General features: G+C 50.1%; 1 protein-coding gene and 1 long non-coding RNA gene across 2 annotated transcripts in view; one reads left to right on the top strand and one right to left on the bottom strand.

The window, feature by feature from the left end:
- Positions 1–17126, top strand: part of LOC133234034 (uncharacterized) — a 41841-nt gene extending 24715 nt beyond the window's left edge. The window contains exons 3-4 of the mRNA XM_061394173.1: positions 9258–9563; positions 13058–17126. Coding sequence (XP_061250157.1) covers positions 9258–9301 — 44 coding nt within the window. The 3' untranslated portion in view covers positions 9302–9563; positions 13058–17126. The remainder of the gene's footprint in view (positions 1–9257; positions 9564–13057) is intronic.
- LOC133234591 (uncharacterized) lies at positions 945–8330 on the bottom strand. The gene is made up of 2 exons (XR_009732194.1): positions 8085–8330; positions 945–4420 (listed from the first exon to the last, which is right to left on the bottom strand). It is a non-coding gene; the product is annotated as an uncharacterized LOC133234591 (long non-coding RNA).
- Positions 17127–20527: the final 3401 nt, after the last annotated feature.

The following is a 20527-nucleotide window of genomic DNA, read 5'->3' as shown; positions in this document are numbered from 1 at the left end:
GGGCACGTAGGTGAGTGCTCGGGAATCGGAAGTGGATGGTAGAACAGAGCTAGGGTGCAGGAAGCCAGGTGTGGGGTTGAAGAGGGGAGGGAAGCGCTGAGCAGAGCAAAATGGGGGTGGAGGGGCTTTGGGGCCATGGGGACGTTGTCTCCAGGGCACCTGGGCTGGTTGCCCAGCCCAACTGGTGGCATCAACCTCGGGAGAGCCATTCCCCAGGAGCACAGAACTTGCTTACTCTAAAAAGGCTTCAGGGGGCTGCTGGCTTGGTGCCAGGTATCTTCCAGTCATCCCAAGGGCTGGGCACCATTCCCTCCATTGCATGCAGGAGAAAACGGAAAGCTAGAGAAGAGAGGTTTGCCTGATGTCAAGTAGCCAGTAAGTGGCAGAGCCAGAAATCCAACAGCATGGCTGGATATTGAGGGGCTTTTTTCTCCCAGTTTTCAGTATTATTAATAGAAATAACATTGGTAAGGAATAAATTACATTTTTTTCTTTTGGATTATTCTCAGGAGAGCAATTACAGGGCCAAAGCATTAGAGCATTTTCATAGATCTTGATATATGAAATTTTACCCCCAAAGAGATGCATCAATTTACAAGCCCAATGGCAATGGACCAGTTTTACCTGAAAACGATCCCAGAGCCCCTCCCCACTCAAACACTGCTGAACCCCAGGAGCTGTGACCTGTCCTGCCCACAACCCTCCCTTCTCCCAGGAGTAAGCCCAGTGCAGGGTTCTGTGATACAGCCCATTGTGGTTTTAACTGGGATGGCATTGAACTCATATATCATGAGGGGAACGCGGACCTCTTTATAATGTTGTTTTCCAATCTATGGACATGGTATAGCTCACCACTCACTGAAGACTTTTTATCTAACTGAGTCTTATGATTTCCTCCAAAGAGAAAGCCTGCGTGCAGCAGTGAAGACCCAGCACAACCATAAGTAAATAAATAAAATTTTAAAAAATTAAAAGGTTAGGGGTATACAAATCCATTTTCAATTATGTTAGAAATGATGGAGGAAAAACTCATTAAATGGTTGCCCTTAGGCTTGTGGGTTGACGTAGCTGTAGCTGATTCATCAGACTGTTGAGTTCTCTCTGCTTTTGTGGATGTTTGAAACTGCTCGTAATTTTAAAATATACCTGAACCATTCAATGGTATTTATCAATGAAGGCCTATAGTTATTGAGCACCCGCCGCGGGCCACGCACTGTTTGAGTGTTGCTAGGATCCAGGAGGTCATATTAGCCTCACACCAGGCCTGAGGAGACAGCACCTGTCACAAGTGAGAGAGACCTAAAGGGCTGTGATCGCCCTGGGAGGACAGAGCAGGGGAACAAGTGTGGGGGTGTCAGGTCTAACAGAAACAGGTCCTCATCTTTCAGCAGCGGGCAGTCATTGGATTCTATCTGCTGCTGCTGCTAAGTCGCTTCAGTCGTGTCTGACTCTGTGCAACCCCATAGACGGCAGCCCACCAGGCTCCTCTGTCCACGGGATTCTCCAGGCAAGAACACTGGAGTGGGTTGCCATTTCCTTCTCCAATGCTGCATGTGTGCTAGGTTGCTTCAGTCGTGTCCGACTCTTTGCAACCCCAAGGACAGCAGCCCACCAGGCTCCTCTGTCCAGGGGATTCTCTAGGCAAGAATACTGGAATGGGTTGCCATTGGACTCTATCTAAAAGTGAAAATATAATTGTCAGTACAAGCCTATCACACATAAAGAGGTGAGAGTCAGAAGAAACAGCCAGCTCATATGTCTGCCTCTAAGGGGAGGACTTGAGGTGGGATGGGGTCAGGAAACTGCCATTTTTCCATCATAAGCCTTGTAGTTCTGTTTGTCCTTAAAAAATGTGTACCTGTTACTAACTTCATTGGAAATAAAACTTAAAAGCAGAAACAAAACAGAGGATCAAAGAGTTGAAATCACTTCCCCAAGGTCACACATGATGCAGAGCTGAGCCAGAGTTCAAACTTGAGATGGTGCTGAGCCCCACAGCCCCCCGGGCCTGCTGCTGAGGATGGGTAGAAGGCCATGTGGTCAGGGCGACCCGACTCATGCTTAAGACTGGTTCTTTTCACTATCAGATGGTGCTGAAGTTTGAGCCTAACAGAGAATGTTAATAAGTCCTTAATGAACTTTTTCACGTGTCTGACCTTGCAGGGAGGGCAGGGGAGGTTCAACGTCCACCAAGCAGCCCCAGCTCATGCTGGCAAATCAGCAGCGTTCTCCCAAAGCAGGCTGGGCTGTTTTGCAAGCACACGGATGGGCTGATCTCCCAGGGCGGCCACAGATGTGTCCGTTAGAGGGCTGGGTTTGAACTCAAGGCTCCGCATCTGGGGTTCCTCAGGGCAGTGGTGGGGTCAGAGCTGAGCCATTGGAGTCCGGGGAAGTAAGGCCTGTTCTTGATCACATGACGGGGGGTGGGGCTGTGGACCCCGGAGGCGGCGGCGAGGGCCAAATTTCCCCCGGGCCTTGATCTGGGAGTTGGCCCGGGTGCGCGGAGCTGGGGAGGGCAGCTGCAGCAGAGGAGAGACTGGGGCTGGAGAAGGCGGAGGGGGAGCGGGGGGGTAGGAGTGGCTAGGCCCGGGGAGCAGGACTGGCTAGGCCCGGGGCGCAGGCTGGGCCAAAGCCCGGGGCAAGGTAGGGTGCGGCAGAAGGCCAGGATGGCTGGGGCGGAGGGGCGGGCGGGGAAGAGGAGGGGGGAGGCCGGGAGGCCGCAGGGCTCGGGTCCCCAGGGCTTCGGGGCCCAGCGAGGATTTGTGTCTTTATCCCCCAAAAAAGCCACTGACGAGTCTGGAAAGCTTGCTCCGCCGCTAAGTGAGGAAGAAAAGGCGGGAGCTGCAGCTCCAAGGTGCGGGGGTCTGAAGCCTAGGGGCGCAGCGAGGAGGCGGAGCTAACAGCTGCGTCGCCCCCCCCCCCAGCCCCGCCCGGCCGGAGACGCGCAGCGCGAGACCCCGCCTCCTCCGCTGGTTGGCTCGGGGCGGTGGCACGTGACCCGGGGAGGCCAATCCCCGCGCTGGCCGTGCCCCTGGACCCGGGCGGTTCGCGAGCTCGGCCGCCTGGAGAGGCGCTGACAGATCGGCCGGCAGGGGGCGGCAAAGGGGCGGCCCGGGCCTTCGGGGAAGTCACTAGTGCGGGCGGTCGCGGGTTGACCGTCAGCCATTCTCCGGCCGTCCACTTGGCCAAATGACCCATTTCTGTGAACTTACTCTGACTCGTGTGTTGACCGAGGCGGTCCGGTGTCCGCGGACAGCGGTCGTTTCCCGTGTGGTCTGTCAGGGTGTCCCTTGTGCAATCCTGCTCTGCTGGGCCCGAGTTCCAAGGCCCTGAGAGTGGGAGTGTAGGGGTCTATGGGAGCCTTTGGAATTACAAGGCCTCTGTCCTCCCCACTAACACTCACCCTGCCCCTTTGTGAGGTCCGGGACTTCTGAGTCTCAGCGTCGTGCTCGCCGCGTCCTCTAGGAAGCCTTCCCTGAAGCCCCATGGCTAGACTCCCTGGGGCTCCCCAGGACTCTGCGCTTTCCTCTTCTTCTGAAGCATCCTTATTTGGGGAGGTTTCTTCTGGCTCAGCCGGTAAAGAATCCGCCTGCAATGGGGGAGACCTGGGTCCGATCCCTGAGTTGGGAAGATCCCCTGGAAAAGGGAAAGGCTACTCCTCCAGTATTCTGGCCTGGAGAATTCCATGGACTGAACAGTTATAAAGAGTCGGACTTGACTGAGCGACTGTCACACTTTGATTTACAGAGGGCAGGGTTCCCTTACCCAGCCAGGGGCCCAGGCTCGTTGCGGGTCCATGAAGGCGAAGTAAAGGGCTAAAGTTTTTCTGTTCAGTTCAGTCGCTCAGTTGAGTCCAACTCTTTGCAACCCCAGGAACCGCAGCACGCCAGGCCTCCCTATCCTTCACCAACTGCCAGAGTCTACCCAAACCTATGTCCATTGAGTCGGTGATGCCATCCAACCATCTTATCCTCTGTGGTCTCCTCCTCCTGCCCTCAGTCTTTCCCAGCATCAGGGTCTTCTCAAATGAGTCAGCTCTTTGCATCAGGTGGCCAAAGTATTGGAGTTTCAGCTTCAACATCAGTTCTTCCAATGAACACCCAGGATTGATCGCCTTTAGGATGGACTGGTTGGGTCTCCTTGTAGCCAAGGGACTCTCAAGAGTCTTAGGGCTGAAGTTGGCCCACTGGCAACTGACCGGGAGGAGATGCAGACAGGGAAGCCTCTTCCAGGGAAGTGGTGCCTTGTGAGGGCTGGGAAACCGGCCGCGTCCTCTGACCCCTCTGAACCCCCATCTGGACCAATGACTGGTTACGGAGGGGGACCAGTGACTGGCCTCAATCTGTCAGGCGGCCCCAGGGTAAGGAAGATGTTCCTTAGAAAGCATCCAAGGGAGGATTCTCTGTACTCAGTATTCATCCTGTGAAAACGGCAGGCAGCGTTTGAGAATCAAAACTAAGGAAAGGGCAAGGCAAAGCTTGGCTTGTTCTGCTGCAGAGGCCACTCACCCCGGTGGGAGCAACGCCTTTGTCAAAACACAACACAAAAACTGATGGTTACTGAGTTGTCTCACTGTGGCCTCTCTCCAGGCAAAAGTGTAGCTCCGAAGTCGCCAAGGAGGCCCTAGTATAAAGAACCACCTGCAGATGCAGGAGACATAAGACATAAGAGACGCAGGTTCCATCCCTGGGTTGGGAAGATCCCCTGGAGGAGGGCGTGGCAACCCACGCCAGTATTCTTGCCTGGAGAATCCCATGGACAGAGGAGCCTGGTGGGCTACAGTCCATGGGGTCCCAAAGAGTCTGACACGACTGAAATGGACTTAGCACGCACACAAAGGCACCAAAAGGTGTGCAGTGAACAGTTTATCTCCACTTAACCACTTTCTGTAGTGTTTTTGTATTTTATTCCTATCTTTTCTTGACTAGACCAACTACTGATTTAAGCTGTTTTCACTCATGTGGGATCTTAGTTCCCTGATCAGGACTTTAACCTCGGGCCCTCTGCAGTGAGAGCCTCCATTTCCCACCCCTGGACTGCCAGGGAATTCCTACTATTTTCAATTAAAAAAAAATTATTTCTACTGGATTTATTTTACTTGAAGTAGTTCTACTTTTTTTTTTCCTTCAAAATCATTTTATACTTTTATCTTTATTTCTGTCGTTCTATTTCTATTAGGATTTTGTGGGTAGTGGTGTATTTTAACCTCTAGTTTGAGTTAGATACTTAGTTCATTAATTTCTATTCATCCTTATTAATAGAAATATTTAAACCCATGTATACCTATGGCTTGGAGAAGGCAATGGCACCCCACTCCAGTACTTTTGCCTGGAAAATCCCATGGACGGAGGAGTCTGGTAGGCTGCAGTCCATGGGGTCGCTAGAGTCAGACACGACTGAGCGACTTCACTTTCACTTTTCACTTTCATGCATTGGAGAAGGAAATGGCAACCCACTCCAGTGTTCTTGCCTGGAGAATCCCAGGGACGGGGCAGCCTGGTGGGCTGCCGTCTATGGGGTCGCACAGAGTCGGACGCGACTGAAGCGACTTAGCAGCAGCAGCATACCTATGGCTGATTCATGTTGCTGTATGGCAGAAACCAACACAATATTGTAAAGCAGTTATTTTTCCATTAAAAATAAGTTAAAAATAAAAAAAGAAGTATTTAAAGCTATGAATTTCCTTCTGAGTACTCATTTAGCTGTAGGTTCTTGGGTTCTCATACACAGTGTTTCAGTTGTAATTGTTTTCTAGATATTCTGAAATTTTGACCTGATTTTCTTTTGTAAGAACAATTTGAGGGTTTTAAAATTTATAGGTAGTAACACCTTTTTGTTTTGTAGTTTGGTTATAATTTCTACTTCTATTTACATTGTGATTGGAGAATGTTGTCTGTTCTATATTTACTTTTTGGAATGTATTAGTTTTTTCAAAAATGTGGTCTAATATGTGGTCAGTCTTTGTGAATGTTCAGATGTCCATCTGCAAAGCAGCAGCCTGGTTTTAAAGTACAGTTTTATATAAATTAAATCTATCTTAATAATTATATTATTGTCTTCTTTAGTCTTCATTTTTTGTACATATCTGTGTGAGATGAATTAAAATTTCCTACTACTGATGTGCATTTTACTCTTCCTCCTTCTATTTCTTTTATTGTACGAGTGTGGACTCTGTTGCTTGATGCAGGATTATTCATGAATGCAGCTTTGTGCCCGTTAGATCTGTGGCGGCTTCACTGGGACTCGCGCTCCTTCTCATTACAAGGTGCGCCTCTTGGCCCACTTAAGGTTTTGCCTTGAACTTGACCCCTGCTTTCTGTTTGTTTGCATTTGCTTGTTATCCCTTGCACCTTCCTTTTATTTGCATTCTTTCTGAGGCTTCTGGTTTGGGAGTCACTTTTACCTCCAGCTTAGAGTTGAATGTGAACTGTCTGACAGCCATGTCCCTTTCCAGATGAGTTTATATATATTGATGTGACGAATCTTGGATTCAGTGAAGTCATCTTATTTTATGTTTTCTATTCTTGTAGTTTATAAAATATTTGCTTAATTCAAGTGCAAGCATTTCTTCTGATATTTTGGAAATTTTGTAGCTGTGTACTGACGATTACCTCTGTAAATGCATATAACACACTTAATCCTTTATTTCTCTAAGGAGATGTATTGACTCCCAGCTATGAATAGTGATAACATTTACAATTTTTATTTAGTTAGTTATTTGGCTTCACCAGGGCTAAGTTGCAACATGTAGGGTTTTTTAGTTGCAGCATTCAAACTCTTCCCTGATAGCTCAGTTGGTAAAGAATCTGCCTGCAATGTAGGAGACCTGGGTTCGATCCCTGGGTTGGGAAGATCCCCTGGAGAAGGGAAAGGCTACCCACTCCATTATTCTGGCCTAGATAATTCAATGGACTGTATAGTCCTTGGGGTCAAAGAGAGTCAGACACGACTGAGCAACTTTCACTCATTCAAGCTGTTGCTTGCAGCACGTGGGAGCTCGTTCCCTGACCAGGGATCAAACCCAGGCACCCTGTTGGGAGTTTGGAGTCTCAGCCACTGGGCCACCAGGAAAGCCCCGGTGATGACACTCTCATGTCTTTCCTTTCTCCTTCCTTCTCTCCCCATCCTTATCACAATATAATTTTAAATGAAAACAAGTATCAGGATAAACACATCAATTTATATCATATACATGTACACAATGGGCTTCCCTGGTGGCTCAGATGGTAAAGAATCTGCCTGCAATGCAGAAGACCAGGGTGTGATCCTTGGGTAGGGAAGAATTCCTGGAGAAGGAAATGGCAAGCCACTCCAGTATTTTTGCCTGGAGAATTCCCTGGACAGAGGAGCCTGGCAGGCTACAGTCCATGGGGTCACACAGAGTGGGCACACGACTGAATGACACAGCAGCAACAACACTGTGTCTAACATGTCATGGGTTTTAAGATGCCCCCGGATGTAGTGACAGCTTTCTAAATCAAAACAAAAGTCTTTCCTATCCCACAGTCCCAGTGGTCACACCCCAGATGGACTTCAAGGGCATCTTGATTTTTTTAAATTTTCCCTCTGAACCATAAGTCCTTGCTGGGGCTGCCAACAGAGTCCCTGTCCTCTCTGGGGCCAGTTGGAGGAGGTGTCCCATGTCCTTGCCAGTGATCGCAGCAGGAGCTGCCTGGGTGGAGCAGCTCCAGTGTGTCGCCTGGATTCCGGGCACACAAAGCTCTGTGTTGGTGTGGGGCGGGGGGGGGGGCGGGGGGCGGTGGGGGCGAGCAGATAGTGGAGGGAGACGGCATCCTGCCTTGGTGCTCATCTTTCTCCAACCTCTTCTGTGCATCTTGGCGTGGCTGACACTAGCTCCAAGCAAATCCCATTTGATAACATCCTATTCAGGCCTTCTGGAAGGTTCTCAGGACCCTGGATTTCCCAGAAGTCCCCATTGCAGGGGCCCCGGGTTCACTCCCTGGTCAGCGTCCTCGGTCAGGGACCTAGATCCCACATGCAGCAAGTAAGACCTGTGCCACCAACTAAGTAAATAAATAAAAATAAACATTAACCATAAAATAAAAATGGAAAATAAGCCTCACCACTGGTCTAAACGCTCAGCCTGAACAGCACCTCCTCCTGGAAGCATGAGTCCTCCTCTCCTCTGGGCCCCCACAGCCTGACTGCGCAGGCAGGGGTACCAGGCCACTGGAAGCCCAGGCTCCATCCTCGGACCCAGGTCTCTGCCACCCTTCCTAGGGGAGCAGTGGCCACAGAGCTTCCTGAGAAGAGCGCCGGGCTCAGACAAGGCCCACTTTAACCCAACTGCAGTCTCCACGGTTGCAGAAGTTGTGAAGACGAACGGAGAGTCGTTGCCAGGCAGCTCCCCTATGCTGGGTAGCAAGGAGTCTTTGGTGGAGACAGTCCTGCCTGCCAGCCCTGGAAGCGGCTCAAATACAGGGAACGAGCATTAATGTTTTCTATACTGTTATTATATTAGCTTTATTGGTGTATTTAGATTAAAGTGTAAAATCTTAAGTGAGCAGTCAGATGAATTCTTCCACATGTCCACACTGTGATTCCACACCAGTCAAGTTAAAGTACATTTCAGCCCCAAAAGTCTACCAAGAGCAAATGCTATTCTGACTTTTACCACCATAGATTAATTTCCCCTGCTTTTTGCACTTTATATCAATGGAATCACACAGTCTGCTCTCTTGGGTCGGGCTTCTTTCACTCAACATTATTATGTTATCCATATGTTATTATGGGGCTTCCCTGGTGACTCAGACGGTAAAGAATTTGCCTGCAATACAGGAGGCCCAGGTTCAATCCCTGGGTCAGGAAGATCCCCTGGAGAAGGGAATGGCAACCCACTTCAGTATTCTTGCCTGAAGAATCCCATGGACAGAGGAGCCTGGCGGGCTACAGTCCATGGGGTTCCAAAGAGTTGGACACGACTGAGCGACTCACACTTTCACACTTGTGTTATTGTACTAATAACAATAACAACAACAGGTGGACTTCCCTGGTGGTGCAGTGGCTAGAGGACTCTAGAGCTCCCAATACAGGGGGCCCAGGTCCGCTCCCTGGTCGGGGACCTAGAGCTCACAGGCCACAACTAAGACTCAGAGCAGCCAAAAAATATATTTTTTTAAACAACAACAATAAGGATTGTACCCCCGTCCCTGGGGCCTGGCACATGGCATGTGATTAGTTAATAGTGAGTCTTGGTTGAGGGAACTTGACCCATTCTGGTTGTTTTTTTTTGGTAGGAGAATGTGACCTGACTCAACTCCATTGTTGGCAGCTGCTCTGAAAGTGGAAATCAGGACAGCAGAGAACGTCAGGGAGTTCATTTCACTGGTCGCTGGTGTCTGTGGTTCGGCTTGGCTGTTTATAAATGCCCCTGGCAACATCCTTGGCTCACCCCAGAAGGGTGCCTTCTGTTGCCTCTTGGAGTCCCGGGGCCCTGCCCCACCACACCCACTCCCAGGTCACCGACGTGTCTGCTCCTTGCCTGGGCTGGGTGTCCAGGACTCCGCTCTCCTCCCCTGCGGTCTGGGGTAGATACTCAGGAGGTAAGACATGCCAAGATGCCCCTGTGCTTGGCCTTTTTTTTTTTTTTTAATAATAATAATTTTATTCATTTATTTATGGCCATGTCGGGTCTCCATGCTGCGTGGGCTCTTCTCTGGTTGCGGCGAGCGGGAGCTCCTTTCTCGTTGTAGCGTGTGGCCTTCTCATTGCGGTGGCCTCTTTTTGTTGTGGAGTGCTGGCTCTAGGCTGTGCGGGCTTCAGTAACTGAGGCGCGTGGGCTTGGTCATTGTGACTCACAGGCTCAGTTGCCCCTCAGCACGTGGGATCTTCCCAGACCAGGGATCGAACCCGTGTCTCCTGCATTGGCAAGTGGGGCAGCCCTGGGCTTCGTTTTGATGTGGGGAAACATCCCCCCGTTGTGCTCCAGAACCCCCATGTCGAAATCTCTGGCTGGTGTCTCAGTCCCTGGGCTCCTAGGGGGTGGGTTCTCGGTGGTCCTGAAGTCCCTCCTGAAGTCCCTCTTTTTCCCAAGATCCCTTCCACAGATGGGAGACTGAGGCTCCAAGTGCAGGCCGAGTCTTCATACAGGGAGTGGATGAGAAATGCACTCAGCCAGCACCTATTAGGCAACTGCTGTATACCCCATGTAGGCACTGAGGACCCAGAGATAAGCTGACCTGTCCAGGCCAAGGAAATCCCAGCTCCAGGGAGGGGTCTAGGGAAGCTTCACCAAAGGATTAGCCTTAGACAGGTCAAGGGGACTTTGACCAGGTCTAAGTGAGGGTATTCCAGGCAGAGGGAACCGCCAGAGCAAAGGCTTTGCATTGGAGCATCCAGGGCCTGCCGTGGGCGGCGGCTGGATGGGAGAGGCAGTCTGCTAGCGAGCCCTGGAGACACCTTTCGGAGCAGGTGCAGGACGTGGGCTCTGGGCCTTCAGTCCACCCTCGACGAGACCCTGTGCTGACCCCTGAGTAAATCTCTCCCTGTGGCGGAGAGATGAACAGAGCGAGGGTCAGCGAATCTGTGAATGGGGTTTGAAACCCGCAGTCCATGCCAGGGAGGCAGGGAGGGCTGAGTGAGCCAGGGCCCTAGGCCCAGGGGTGAGGAACTCAGCACAAGGATTAGTCTTGGTTCTATTGGTCATGCTTGCGGCTTTCACCTCCTCAAGCAGGCCGTTCCTGCACTCCACTGGTGACGGGGCAAGCTCAGCTTCCCTGGCAGGGCCAACTGGAGGCTTGACCACCTCCCCTGATCCAGTCATCGACGGGCTTGCCAGGTGCGCTTGTCTCCTTCAAGGTCTCAGGTGCCGCCCCCTTTGCTCTTTGCTGAAGTACAGGTGTCCCTGTTTCAGCCCCTATGGAGTTAGCCCCAGAAGCAGGGGCCCAAGAAGAAATGCTGATGGGAAATTCACTCTTAAATGGATTCCTGTTGTGATTCAGTCGCTAAATTGGACCCGACTCTTTGGGACCTCATGGACTGCAGCACGCCAGGGTTCTCTGTCCTTCACTGTCTCCTGGAGTTTGCTCAAACTCATGGCCATTCTTTTCCCCTTCTCTGCCTGCCCATCTGTCCTCATCTGGGGGAGGGGGACCAGAGGCCCCTCCCTGGGCCATGCTCAGGGCTCTCAGCTCTCCAGGCCCCAGTCAAGGAGATGGGGAGAGGGGCCCCCAAAGCAAATTTTCTCTCTTCCTGCAGTACCCTCCTCCCCCCACCCCTTCCCCCTACCCCTCTACCCCTTCCCCTACTCCCCAGCTATGCACAGGACCAGGGATTCTGCCCTCTGGAGCCTTCTTACCTCTGGCTGCTTGCTTGTGGGAAGGTAGGATGGGGGGCCCTCCCCTCAGGGAAGCCTCCAGGTGAGGACCCGGTGAGGAAAGGGCAAAGGTTCAAGGCAGAGGCTGGGCTGGGTTGCCTCTGTCCAGGGGCAAAAGGCCAGGGTCCATGATGACCCAGCAAGAGCAGGGGAGGCTGGCTGCCTTTCCAACCAGCAGGGGGCGCAGGCGGACCTTGGGGGTGAAGAAGGGTGAGCCTTAGCCCGGGCTTTAAAACATTCAATTAGATGACAATGGGAAAAAATGCAAAACCTCAAGGTTGAGGATTATGTTATATAGCATGGGAGATAACTCAGTGCCTCTCAATTATATTATATAATTATATATAATATATTATATATAATAAATGTATTATGTATATAATGAATATAAATAATATATATAATTATGCATTATAGCCTCAGATAGCCCCAAGGAACTGTTCCAAAGGGGTAAGGGAGAAGCCAGGCTATATAGGAGTTTTTAAAATAAAATAAATAAAAACGAAATTTTTAAAATGTGAAATTTTTATTTTCAGATTTTATTTGTGAAAATAAAAATGTAGTCGAACATCAAAAGATTACTGCTAGTAACAAAAACCAGGCCTCTCAAGTTAATGATTTTAGTGCCTTTCTGTGTATAGGAAGGTGCAGCAGTCTGGGCTCAATGAAATTATTCCTTAGATATGCATCTTGACTATCTCAGGCCAGTATCCAGTTTTTCTCTATCTTGAATCCCCTCAAGGCGCATTGTATGGGCGGCTGCTGGGTCTGATCCCTTAACGGTGGGCAACATCCCTTGTCAGGGGCTTCTCAGTTAGCACTAGTTGGAAAGAATCTACCTGAAAATGGAGGAGACTTAAGAGACATGAATTCAATCCCTGGGTCGGGAAGATCCCCTGGAAGAGGATATGGCCATCCACTCCAGGAGAATCCCATGAATAGAAAGAGCCGACATGACTGAGCACAGAGATTGTTTGCTGAAAAGGCCGGCAACATTTTGCCCATATAGATTTTTTCTGATGTATTTTTATTTCAGTTGTATTGAGATATAACTGACATACAGTATTGTATAATGATTTGACTTACATCATGAAATAAACATCTATCCTCTCATAAAGATACAAAATTAAGGAGATAGAAAAAAATCTTTCCCTTGTGATGAGAATTCTTAGGATTTATTCTTCACAACTTTCATATATAACACATTATTGTTTAGTCACTAAGCTGTGTCCAATTCTGCGATCCCATGGATTGTAGCCCACCAGGCTCCTCTGTCCATGGGATTTTCCAGGCAAGAATACTGGGATGGGTTGCCATTTCCTTCTCCAAGGCATATAGACATTTTTTATTGTTTCACTTGATCTGTGTTTGTAAAACTCGGGGCATAAGCATTAAAATAACAATCCTGGAACCACAGCCCCTCCTCCTGGAAGTGATCCCAGCCCTCCCCTCTTGGAAAACATCCTTCCAGCCCTTCTCCAGAGCATTCGCTTATGCAAGGACACACACACACACACACACACACACACACACACACACCCCCAGCAAGATGCCAGGCTCCCAGATGCACTCAGAGACACATATTCACCCGGACACGCAGGGACACGCCGACACGGGAACTCTTGCAGCACGTAGGGAAGTTGATCAGAATACTCTCCAGTGTGGGTGTATTTAGGCAGATACATTTCTAGAGAGGAATCTAAATACGTTTTATTTTTACAGGTTTTGCATAAGAAACCTCGCCTCCTTTTCCGATCCTCTTCCTGCCACGCCAACAACAGGCATTTCACGTTTCCAGCCCATCTTCCACGCTGCGGGTGAGGCCAGCTGCTAGGTGCAAGGTGGGCCACGTCTAAAGTCTTCGCAGCTGATGACACACTGCCAGGGCTGTTTGGGTGGTGGTGAAGGGGTGTCCTGGGTGTGGGCATGGGGTTCGGATTCAGGAGGATGCCCTGAAAGTGAGGGCAATTTCGGAGGCCAGTGGCTGGCCTGTAGCCCTTGACCTTCTTTAGGGACATGTCTGAGGCCTTGGGGACTCTTTGGATTTGTGTGGACCACAAACATTGATTGGCCTCTGAAAATCCAACCACGTTGAGCTGCAGATAGACCCTGGAGAAACCCCTAAGGAGAGTGCTCTCCCACACTCGGGGTTTTGGGTCTACCTGTACGCATGAGGGCCCAGCCACTTGCCTCCAATTTCACCGTTACCCCCACTCTATTGAATGCTAGAGAGTTCTCTTCAAAGCCACTCTACCCCAATGGGGGTGGTCCTAGCCTCAGCAGAGCCCGAGGGGGCCTGACTGGTTGACACTGATTTCTGCAGTCTGTGGGTGGGTGTGTTGTCATGGGGAAGCATCGTGACATCCAGCTCCAGGCCCAGCTCGGAGGGTGTTCCTGTTGGGTGGTGCTGGCAGTGGAGGTGAAACCGCATGACTCAGATGGAGTTTGCACCCAGCCAAAACCCAGATAGGGACTTGAGCCCACTGTCCTTTAATTAAAATTGCATACCTGGTCTCAGGACTTAATGAAGCCCAGGTTCTATATGTTTCGTCGCGGAAAGATTTCAGTGCGAGATAAAGTGATGTGTGGATTTAGAGAGAGACACATTCCGTAGACAGAATGCGATCTGTCTCAAAAGCAAGGTGGGCCTTGGGAGAAACACAAGCCACAGAGTGTGGGCCATCTCAGAAGGCAAGAGGCCCCGGAAAATGGGGTGGTTAGTTTTTTATAAGCTGGATAATTAGTGGGAGGCTTCCCAGGTGGCTCAGTGGTAAAGAATCCACCTATCAATGCAGGAGACCCGGGTTCAATCCCTGGATCGGGAAGACCCCCTGGAGAGGGAAATGGCAACCCACTCCAGTATCCCTGTCTAGAAAATCTCATGGACAGAGGAGCTTGGTGGGCTGCAGTCCATGGGGTCTCAAGAGTCGGACACGACTTAGTGACTCAACAACAGCAACGAGTGGGAGGTTTATTCCAACTGTCTTGGTAAAGGGGCGGAGGTTTTTAGGAATTGGGCCACTGCTCAGTTTTTGGCCTTTTATGGCCGGCCTCTGGACTGTCATGGCGCCCCTGGCCATGCCGTGTAGATAAGAGTCACAATAAGCATATAAAGAGGCTCAAGGTCCTCTGGAAGTTGAATCTTCCACCATCTTGGACCCAGTTGGTTCTAACCAGTTTATGTCGGGTCATCATGGGCTCTGTCATTGTTTCAGAGGCTGTGCCCTGCCCCCTTCTCTCCGGTTTCAAAGGCATTCACAGGCCTCAGGCCCTGAACAAGATCTGAGCTTCAGAAGGCATCTCTGCAGGCTGCCAGCTCCGAGAGCAGGTGAGCCCCGCAGAGAAACCCGAACAGGACGTACAGACAGGTGTGGATGGAGACGGGAGAGGACTGAGTCTGCAGTGTGTCCGCCCTGGGCTGCCCCTGCGCCTGGCTGCCAACCTGTCACACCCGGGCCTGGGCTGGGGATCCGGCCCTGGAGACCGAGAACCTTCCAGAGCTTCGATTAGAAGCCTCAGCCCCGTGGAGCGTGCACAAGCCGTACAGGCGTGGGTCAGAGCTCATGTCTCTGCTGCACCGAGCCTCTGTTTCCTCAGCTGTCCCGTGGTGGCGAGGTGTTTATTATTAGCTCGGGGGACGCATCGCCGTGGTCTGGGGCAGAGTCTGACTTCTGGTTCGGAGTTGACTCAGGCCCAAGGGGCTGGCACTCCCTCCCAAGTCCCAGGCATCCATCCACCCTGATAGGGCTCCTCTGTCTGTGGTTGAAACCCTCCCCCTGTTGAATCAGGGCAGACGTCTCCAATGGGTTTTATTTTTATCCTTCAGCCGCATGTGTCTGAAACCACCGAATCAGAAAGGTGTCATAAATTAAATCTCTACAGGAGTCCTTGGAGCCTGGCTCCCTGCCCAGAATGCCAAGGGCCCCAGGAGGAGGCTTCTGCCAGTCCCATGAGCAGCCTGGCTCTCCCAGCTGACGGGTGCTTCTCCCGGAGGGTCTACGATGTGCCAGGTGAGGTCTTGGGTGCTTCCCACACAGGCTCCCACCTATAGCCAAGTGGAGTAGCTATCCCCACTTTACAGACGGGGAAACTGAGGCTGGGAGGTGAGGCTTGTCCCAGGTCACCCGGCAGGTGAGAGGCAGAGCTGCCACCCCAGCTGGGTCTGCCTGTGTCCAGAGGCTGTGCTGCCCCTTGTGCAGAGCGGGAAAGACAGAGGTCCCAGAGGTCACTGTTGCTGAGTCTTACTGCTTGCAGCAGGACAGGCCAATAAATGGGGAGACGAACTGTTGGGGCAGAGAACAGCAATTTTTTTGGACAGCCAGCACACCGAGAAGGTGGTGGATTAGTGTCCCAGAGAACCATCTTCCCTGAGCTAGAGTTCAGGCTTCTTTTCCTTTTTTATTTTCTGGCTGTGTTGGGTCTTAGGTGAGGCATATGGGATCCTTGTTGAGTCCTGCAGATCTTTCATTGAGACGCATGAACTCTGTAGTTCAGGCACAAGGGCTCATTTGTTCCGCGTCACATGCAATCTTAGTTCTCTGACCAGGGATCGAACCCAAGTCCCCCGCATTGCAAGGTGGATTCTTAACCACTGGACCACCAGGAAGGTCCCTTCAGGCTTCTCTCATACTGAAACGGGAGGGGTAAAGTCCTGGTTTCCACCAGATGCTTGAGGGGACACGTTACCTTTCTTCCTTCCCACAGCCATTCACTGGTGGGCCTGGTCAGGACGTTTCCTGTGAGCTGAGCAAAAGTTTTTTAGCTTAACTCACATTACCTGGGAAGCAGGGTTCCCAGAGATGGGCCGTGGTGTATCATTTAAGCTGATAGGCATCATCCCTTTTGTGGTTAACTTGTGCATGCGTGCGTGCTAAGTCAGTTTATCGTGCCCGACTCTTTGTGACCCCATGGACTGTAACCCACCAGGCTCCTCTGTCCATGGGATTTTCCCGGCAAGAATATTGGGGTGGGTTGCTAATTCCTCCTCCAGGGGATCTTCCTGACCCAGGGATAGAAACTGCATCTCTTATATTTCCTGCTTTGGCAGGCGGGTTCTTGACCTCTAGCGCCACCTGAGAAGCCCCAATTAACTTGTAATCGAATACAAAGGTCTTTTCTACTCTATCGTGACCACTGCTGCGGGGGGTGGGTGCAAGAGAGGTGAGCCTCCAGCTCAGGCTCACAGATCTAGCAGCTTCTGGAGGAGGTGACGCTTGGACTTGGCGTGAGGGGTTTGGAGAGAGATGGGGAAGGCACGTGAGGTGAGAGACGGGGGACACGGGGTGGGGGGTGGCATTGGGGGGTGGCCGGAGGAGGGGCTCAGACTTAGCTGTGTGGGCAGAGCTGGCCTGGTCTGAGCCCGCTGGTTGGGCGGGGGGGTGCCCCGAGGTGGGAGAGGCCCGAAAGGGTGGGCACGGCAGCCGTTCCAGGACTTCCTCTGCACAGCGTTGCTGAGCAGTCTGTGGCCAGGCTGACTCGTGTTCTTTTACAGGCAGTATCTCTTCTATCTCTTCTTGGATGCTTTTGGCATTTTTCTCTTCGTCGTGAGTGTTCAGAAATTTCTTGATGGTGATGTCTGGCTTTTCTGTTCTATTTCCTCTTTTGTTCACTTTTTAATTCAAATGTGACATATATTAAATGCAAACGTTTTCCGAGTACGGCTCCAGGAATTTTCACATTCGTCTACACCTGTGTAACCCCCACCTGGTCCAAATGCTGACCACGACTTCCGGCCTCCATTGGGCTCCCTGGCACCCCCAAAGGAAGCCGCTATTCTGACCACCAACCCCACTGATTGACACTGTACATTCATCTGTCATTCTGCCTATTCTCTTTTTTAAATTTATGATTTTATTCATTCATTTTTGGCTGTGCTGGGTCTTTGCTGGGCGCACAGGCTTTTCTCTAGTTGCGGCGAATGGGGGCTGCTCGTCATTGTGGAGTGTGAGCTCCTCGTTTCGGGGGCTCCTCTTGTTGGGGAGCATGGGCTCGAGGGCCCTCAGGCTCAATGGTTCTGGCACATGGGCCTATGCCCCACAGCATACGGCATCTTCCCAGATCAGGGATCACACCCGTGTCTGCTTCATTCGCAGGTGGATTCTTAACCACTGAGCCACCTGGGAAGCTTGGTTTTGCCTACTGAACGTCACATCAGTGGAAACATACAGTCTGTATGCTTTTGTGTATTTTGTTCTAAATAAACTTTAAAAATTGTAGAACAATTTTAGATTTACAGTTACTGGGAGGAGAGCCCAGATCTCCTGTAGTCATGCTCGTTAATGTGGTAGATTCATTACGATTAGTGATCACACAGCGAAACTTAATTACTAACTGGAATGCGTACCTTATGCAGATTTCCTCTATTTTTCCCTGATGTCATTTTTTTTTAAATTTATTTATTTGGCTGCACTGGGTCTGAGTTACAACAGGTAAACTCTCAGTTGCTGCATCAGGGATGGAAACGGACCCCCTGCATTGGGAGCCTGGAGTCTTAGCCACTGGGCCACCAGGGAAGTCCCCCGATGTCATTTTTTTCTGTTCCAGAATTCCTTCCAGGACACCACATTATGTTCAGCTGTCGTGTGTCTTCAGGCTCCTCTTGGCCGTGACAGTTTCTTAGACTTTGCTTGTTTCTGATGGTCTCGGCAATTTTTTTTTAAAATGTGGACCATGTTTAAAGTCTTTATGGAAATTGTCACAATATTGTTTCAGTTTTATGTTTGATTTTTGGCTGTGGGGATGTGAGATCTTACCTCTCCAACCAGAGATTGAACCTGCCCCTCTGCATCGGAAGGCGAAGCCTTAACTACTGGATCACACGGACCAGTCCCCTCGGCACTTTTAAGTAAAGTCAGGCATTTTGTATTAATATCACATTTCTCAGCTGGGGTTTATCCGACATTTTTCTCATGATTAGACTCGAGTTATAGGTTTGGGAGCAAGACCGCAGAGGTGAAATGTCATTTCCTCACAGCAAGGGCACATGCAAGCAGCGAGGTCCATCGCTGCTGATTTGACCTCGATCGCCTGGCCGGGGTGTGTCCGTCGGGCATCTCCTCCTGAAGTGACTCTTCCCCTGCCCTCCCGCGCTGTCCTCTCTGGAAGGAAGTCATGGTACAGCCCACACTTGAGGAGTGCAGGGTTGTCCCTGAGGGTGGGGCATCCTCAAGGAATTCTAAACTCCTTGGAATTCTTCCGCATGGGAGATTTGTCTCTTCTCCATTTAGTTACTTCCTTAATCATTTATTCATAGCAATATGGATGCATGGGTATTTATTTAATGCCGTGGGCTACAATCCAATGCCGTTTTGTTTTTCTTTCTTCTTCTGAAATATAGTTGATTTACAGCGTTTGTTAGTGTCTGGTGTATAGCACAGTGAAAAAGAACGTATATATATTCTTTTTAAGATTCTCTTCCATAATAGTTTATTACAGGATATCGGATATAGTGCCCGGTGCTATACAGTAGGACATTGTTCTTTGTTTTATGTATAGTAGTTTGTATCCGCTAATCCCAAACTTCTAACTTCTCTCTCCCTCACTCCCTTCCCGCTTTGGTAGCCGTAAGTTTATTTTCTCTGGGTCTGTTTGTAAACAAGTCCGTTTATATCGTATTTCAGACCCCACGTATAAGCGGTATCATATGTAATTTGTCTTTCTCTGCTTCACTTAGTAGATAATCTCTGGGTCCATCCACGTTGCTGCAAATGGCATGATTCTTTTTCTATTTTATGACAGAGTAATGTTCCGTTGTACATATTAATGTATACCACATCTTTATGCATTCATCTGTCAATGGACAGTTAGGGTGCCCCCATGTCCTGGCAACTGTAAACAGTGATGCTGTGAATACTGGAGTGCAATTAGAATTTTCATCTTTTCTGGATCTATGCCCCGGAGTGGGATTGCTGGGTCATATAGTAACTCCAAGTTGTTTTTTTTTTAACTCCAAGTTTAATTATTTAAGGAGCTCCCATACCGTTTTCCACAGCGGCTGCACCAATTTACATTCCCACTAACAATGTGGGGGGCTTCCCTTTCCTCCGCACCCTCTCCGGCATTTGTTATTTGTGGGCTTTCTGATGATGGCCGTTCTAAACAGTGTGAGGTGATACCTCATTGTAGTTTTGATTTGCATTTCTCTAATGGTCAATGCTACTTTATTTTGTTACTCAAATTCTCTACACTTGGCCATTGGGAACTCCTGCAAGTGGCTCCTGGGTCTCTGTCATGCCCCGTCACTGTGCTGTGTGTGTATGGGTGTGTGTGTTGAGCACTTCCTTACTTTCTGTAACTTCAGGGTGATCTCGGTTCATTTTGTATAGTTCTTACCCTAGTCTTGCTGCTGCTGCTGCTGCTAAATCACTTCAGTCATGTCTGACTCTGTGTGACCCCAGAGACAGCAGGCCACCAGGCTCCCCCATCCCTGGGATTCTCCAGGCAAGAACACTGGAGTGGGTTGCCATTTCCTTCTCCAGTGCATGAAAGTGAGAAGTGAAAGTGAAGCCGCTCAGTCGTGTCCAACTCTTAGCGACCCCATGGACTGCAGCCTACCAGGCTCCTCTGTCCATGGGATTTTCCAGGCAAGAGCACTGGAGTGGGGTGCCATTGCCGTCTCTGTACCCTAGTCTTACCATCTGCCTTTTCTCCAAAGAGCACCAATTCTTTTACTGGAGAAGGATATTAGAAATCAAAATCAACTGTGATCATAGTTACTGCTGTGTTCTTGTTAATACTAGGTGTTCTCAGCTAACAAAGCAAGGCGATCTATTTGTGTCTATGTTAAGCTAAACGTAAGTTTAGACTGATTGAAATCAGTTACTGCATGGAATGTTACAGCCTCTTGCCCTTGTTTATCTCAACCTCCCACTCCAACAGCAAGAAACCTGGCTCTCACCCTCGGCCACCTATTTTCTTAATTGTTCAATTCCAGGATACCTCTAGAGTGGTTCTAGAATTGTTAACACCTGTCCCCATGGGAAACTATCAACTGGACCACAGTTCCTTTTGTTAAATCTTATTTTTGGCTGCACTGGGTCTCGTTACGGCGTTCGGGGTCTTCATTGTGGTCTGGGGGCTTCTGTGTAGTTGGGGTGCAGGCTCAGTCACTGTGGCTTGTGGGCTGAGTGGTCCCGAGAAGTGTGGGGTCCTGGTATCCGACCTGGGATCGAACCCTCCTCCTCCACAGCCTTG

Source organism: Bos javanicus, chromosome 21 (genome assembly GCF_032452875.1).
Source record: "Bos javanicus breed banteng chromosome 21, ARS-OSU_banteng_1.0, whole genome shotgun sequence".
Classification (NCBI taxonomy): Eukaryota; Metazoa; Chordata; class Mammalia; order Artiodactyla; family Bovidae; genus Bos; species Bos javanicus.
This window is presented reverse-complemented; position numbering and strand designations above follow the sequence as displayed.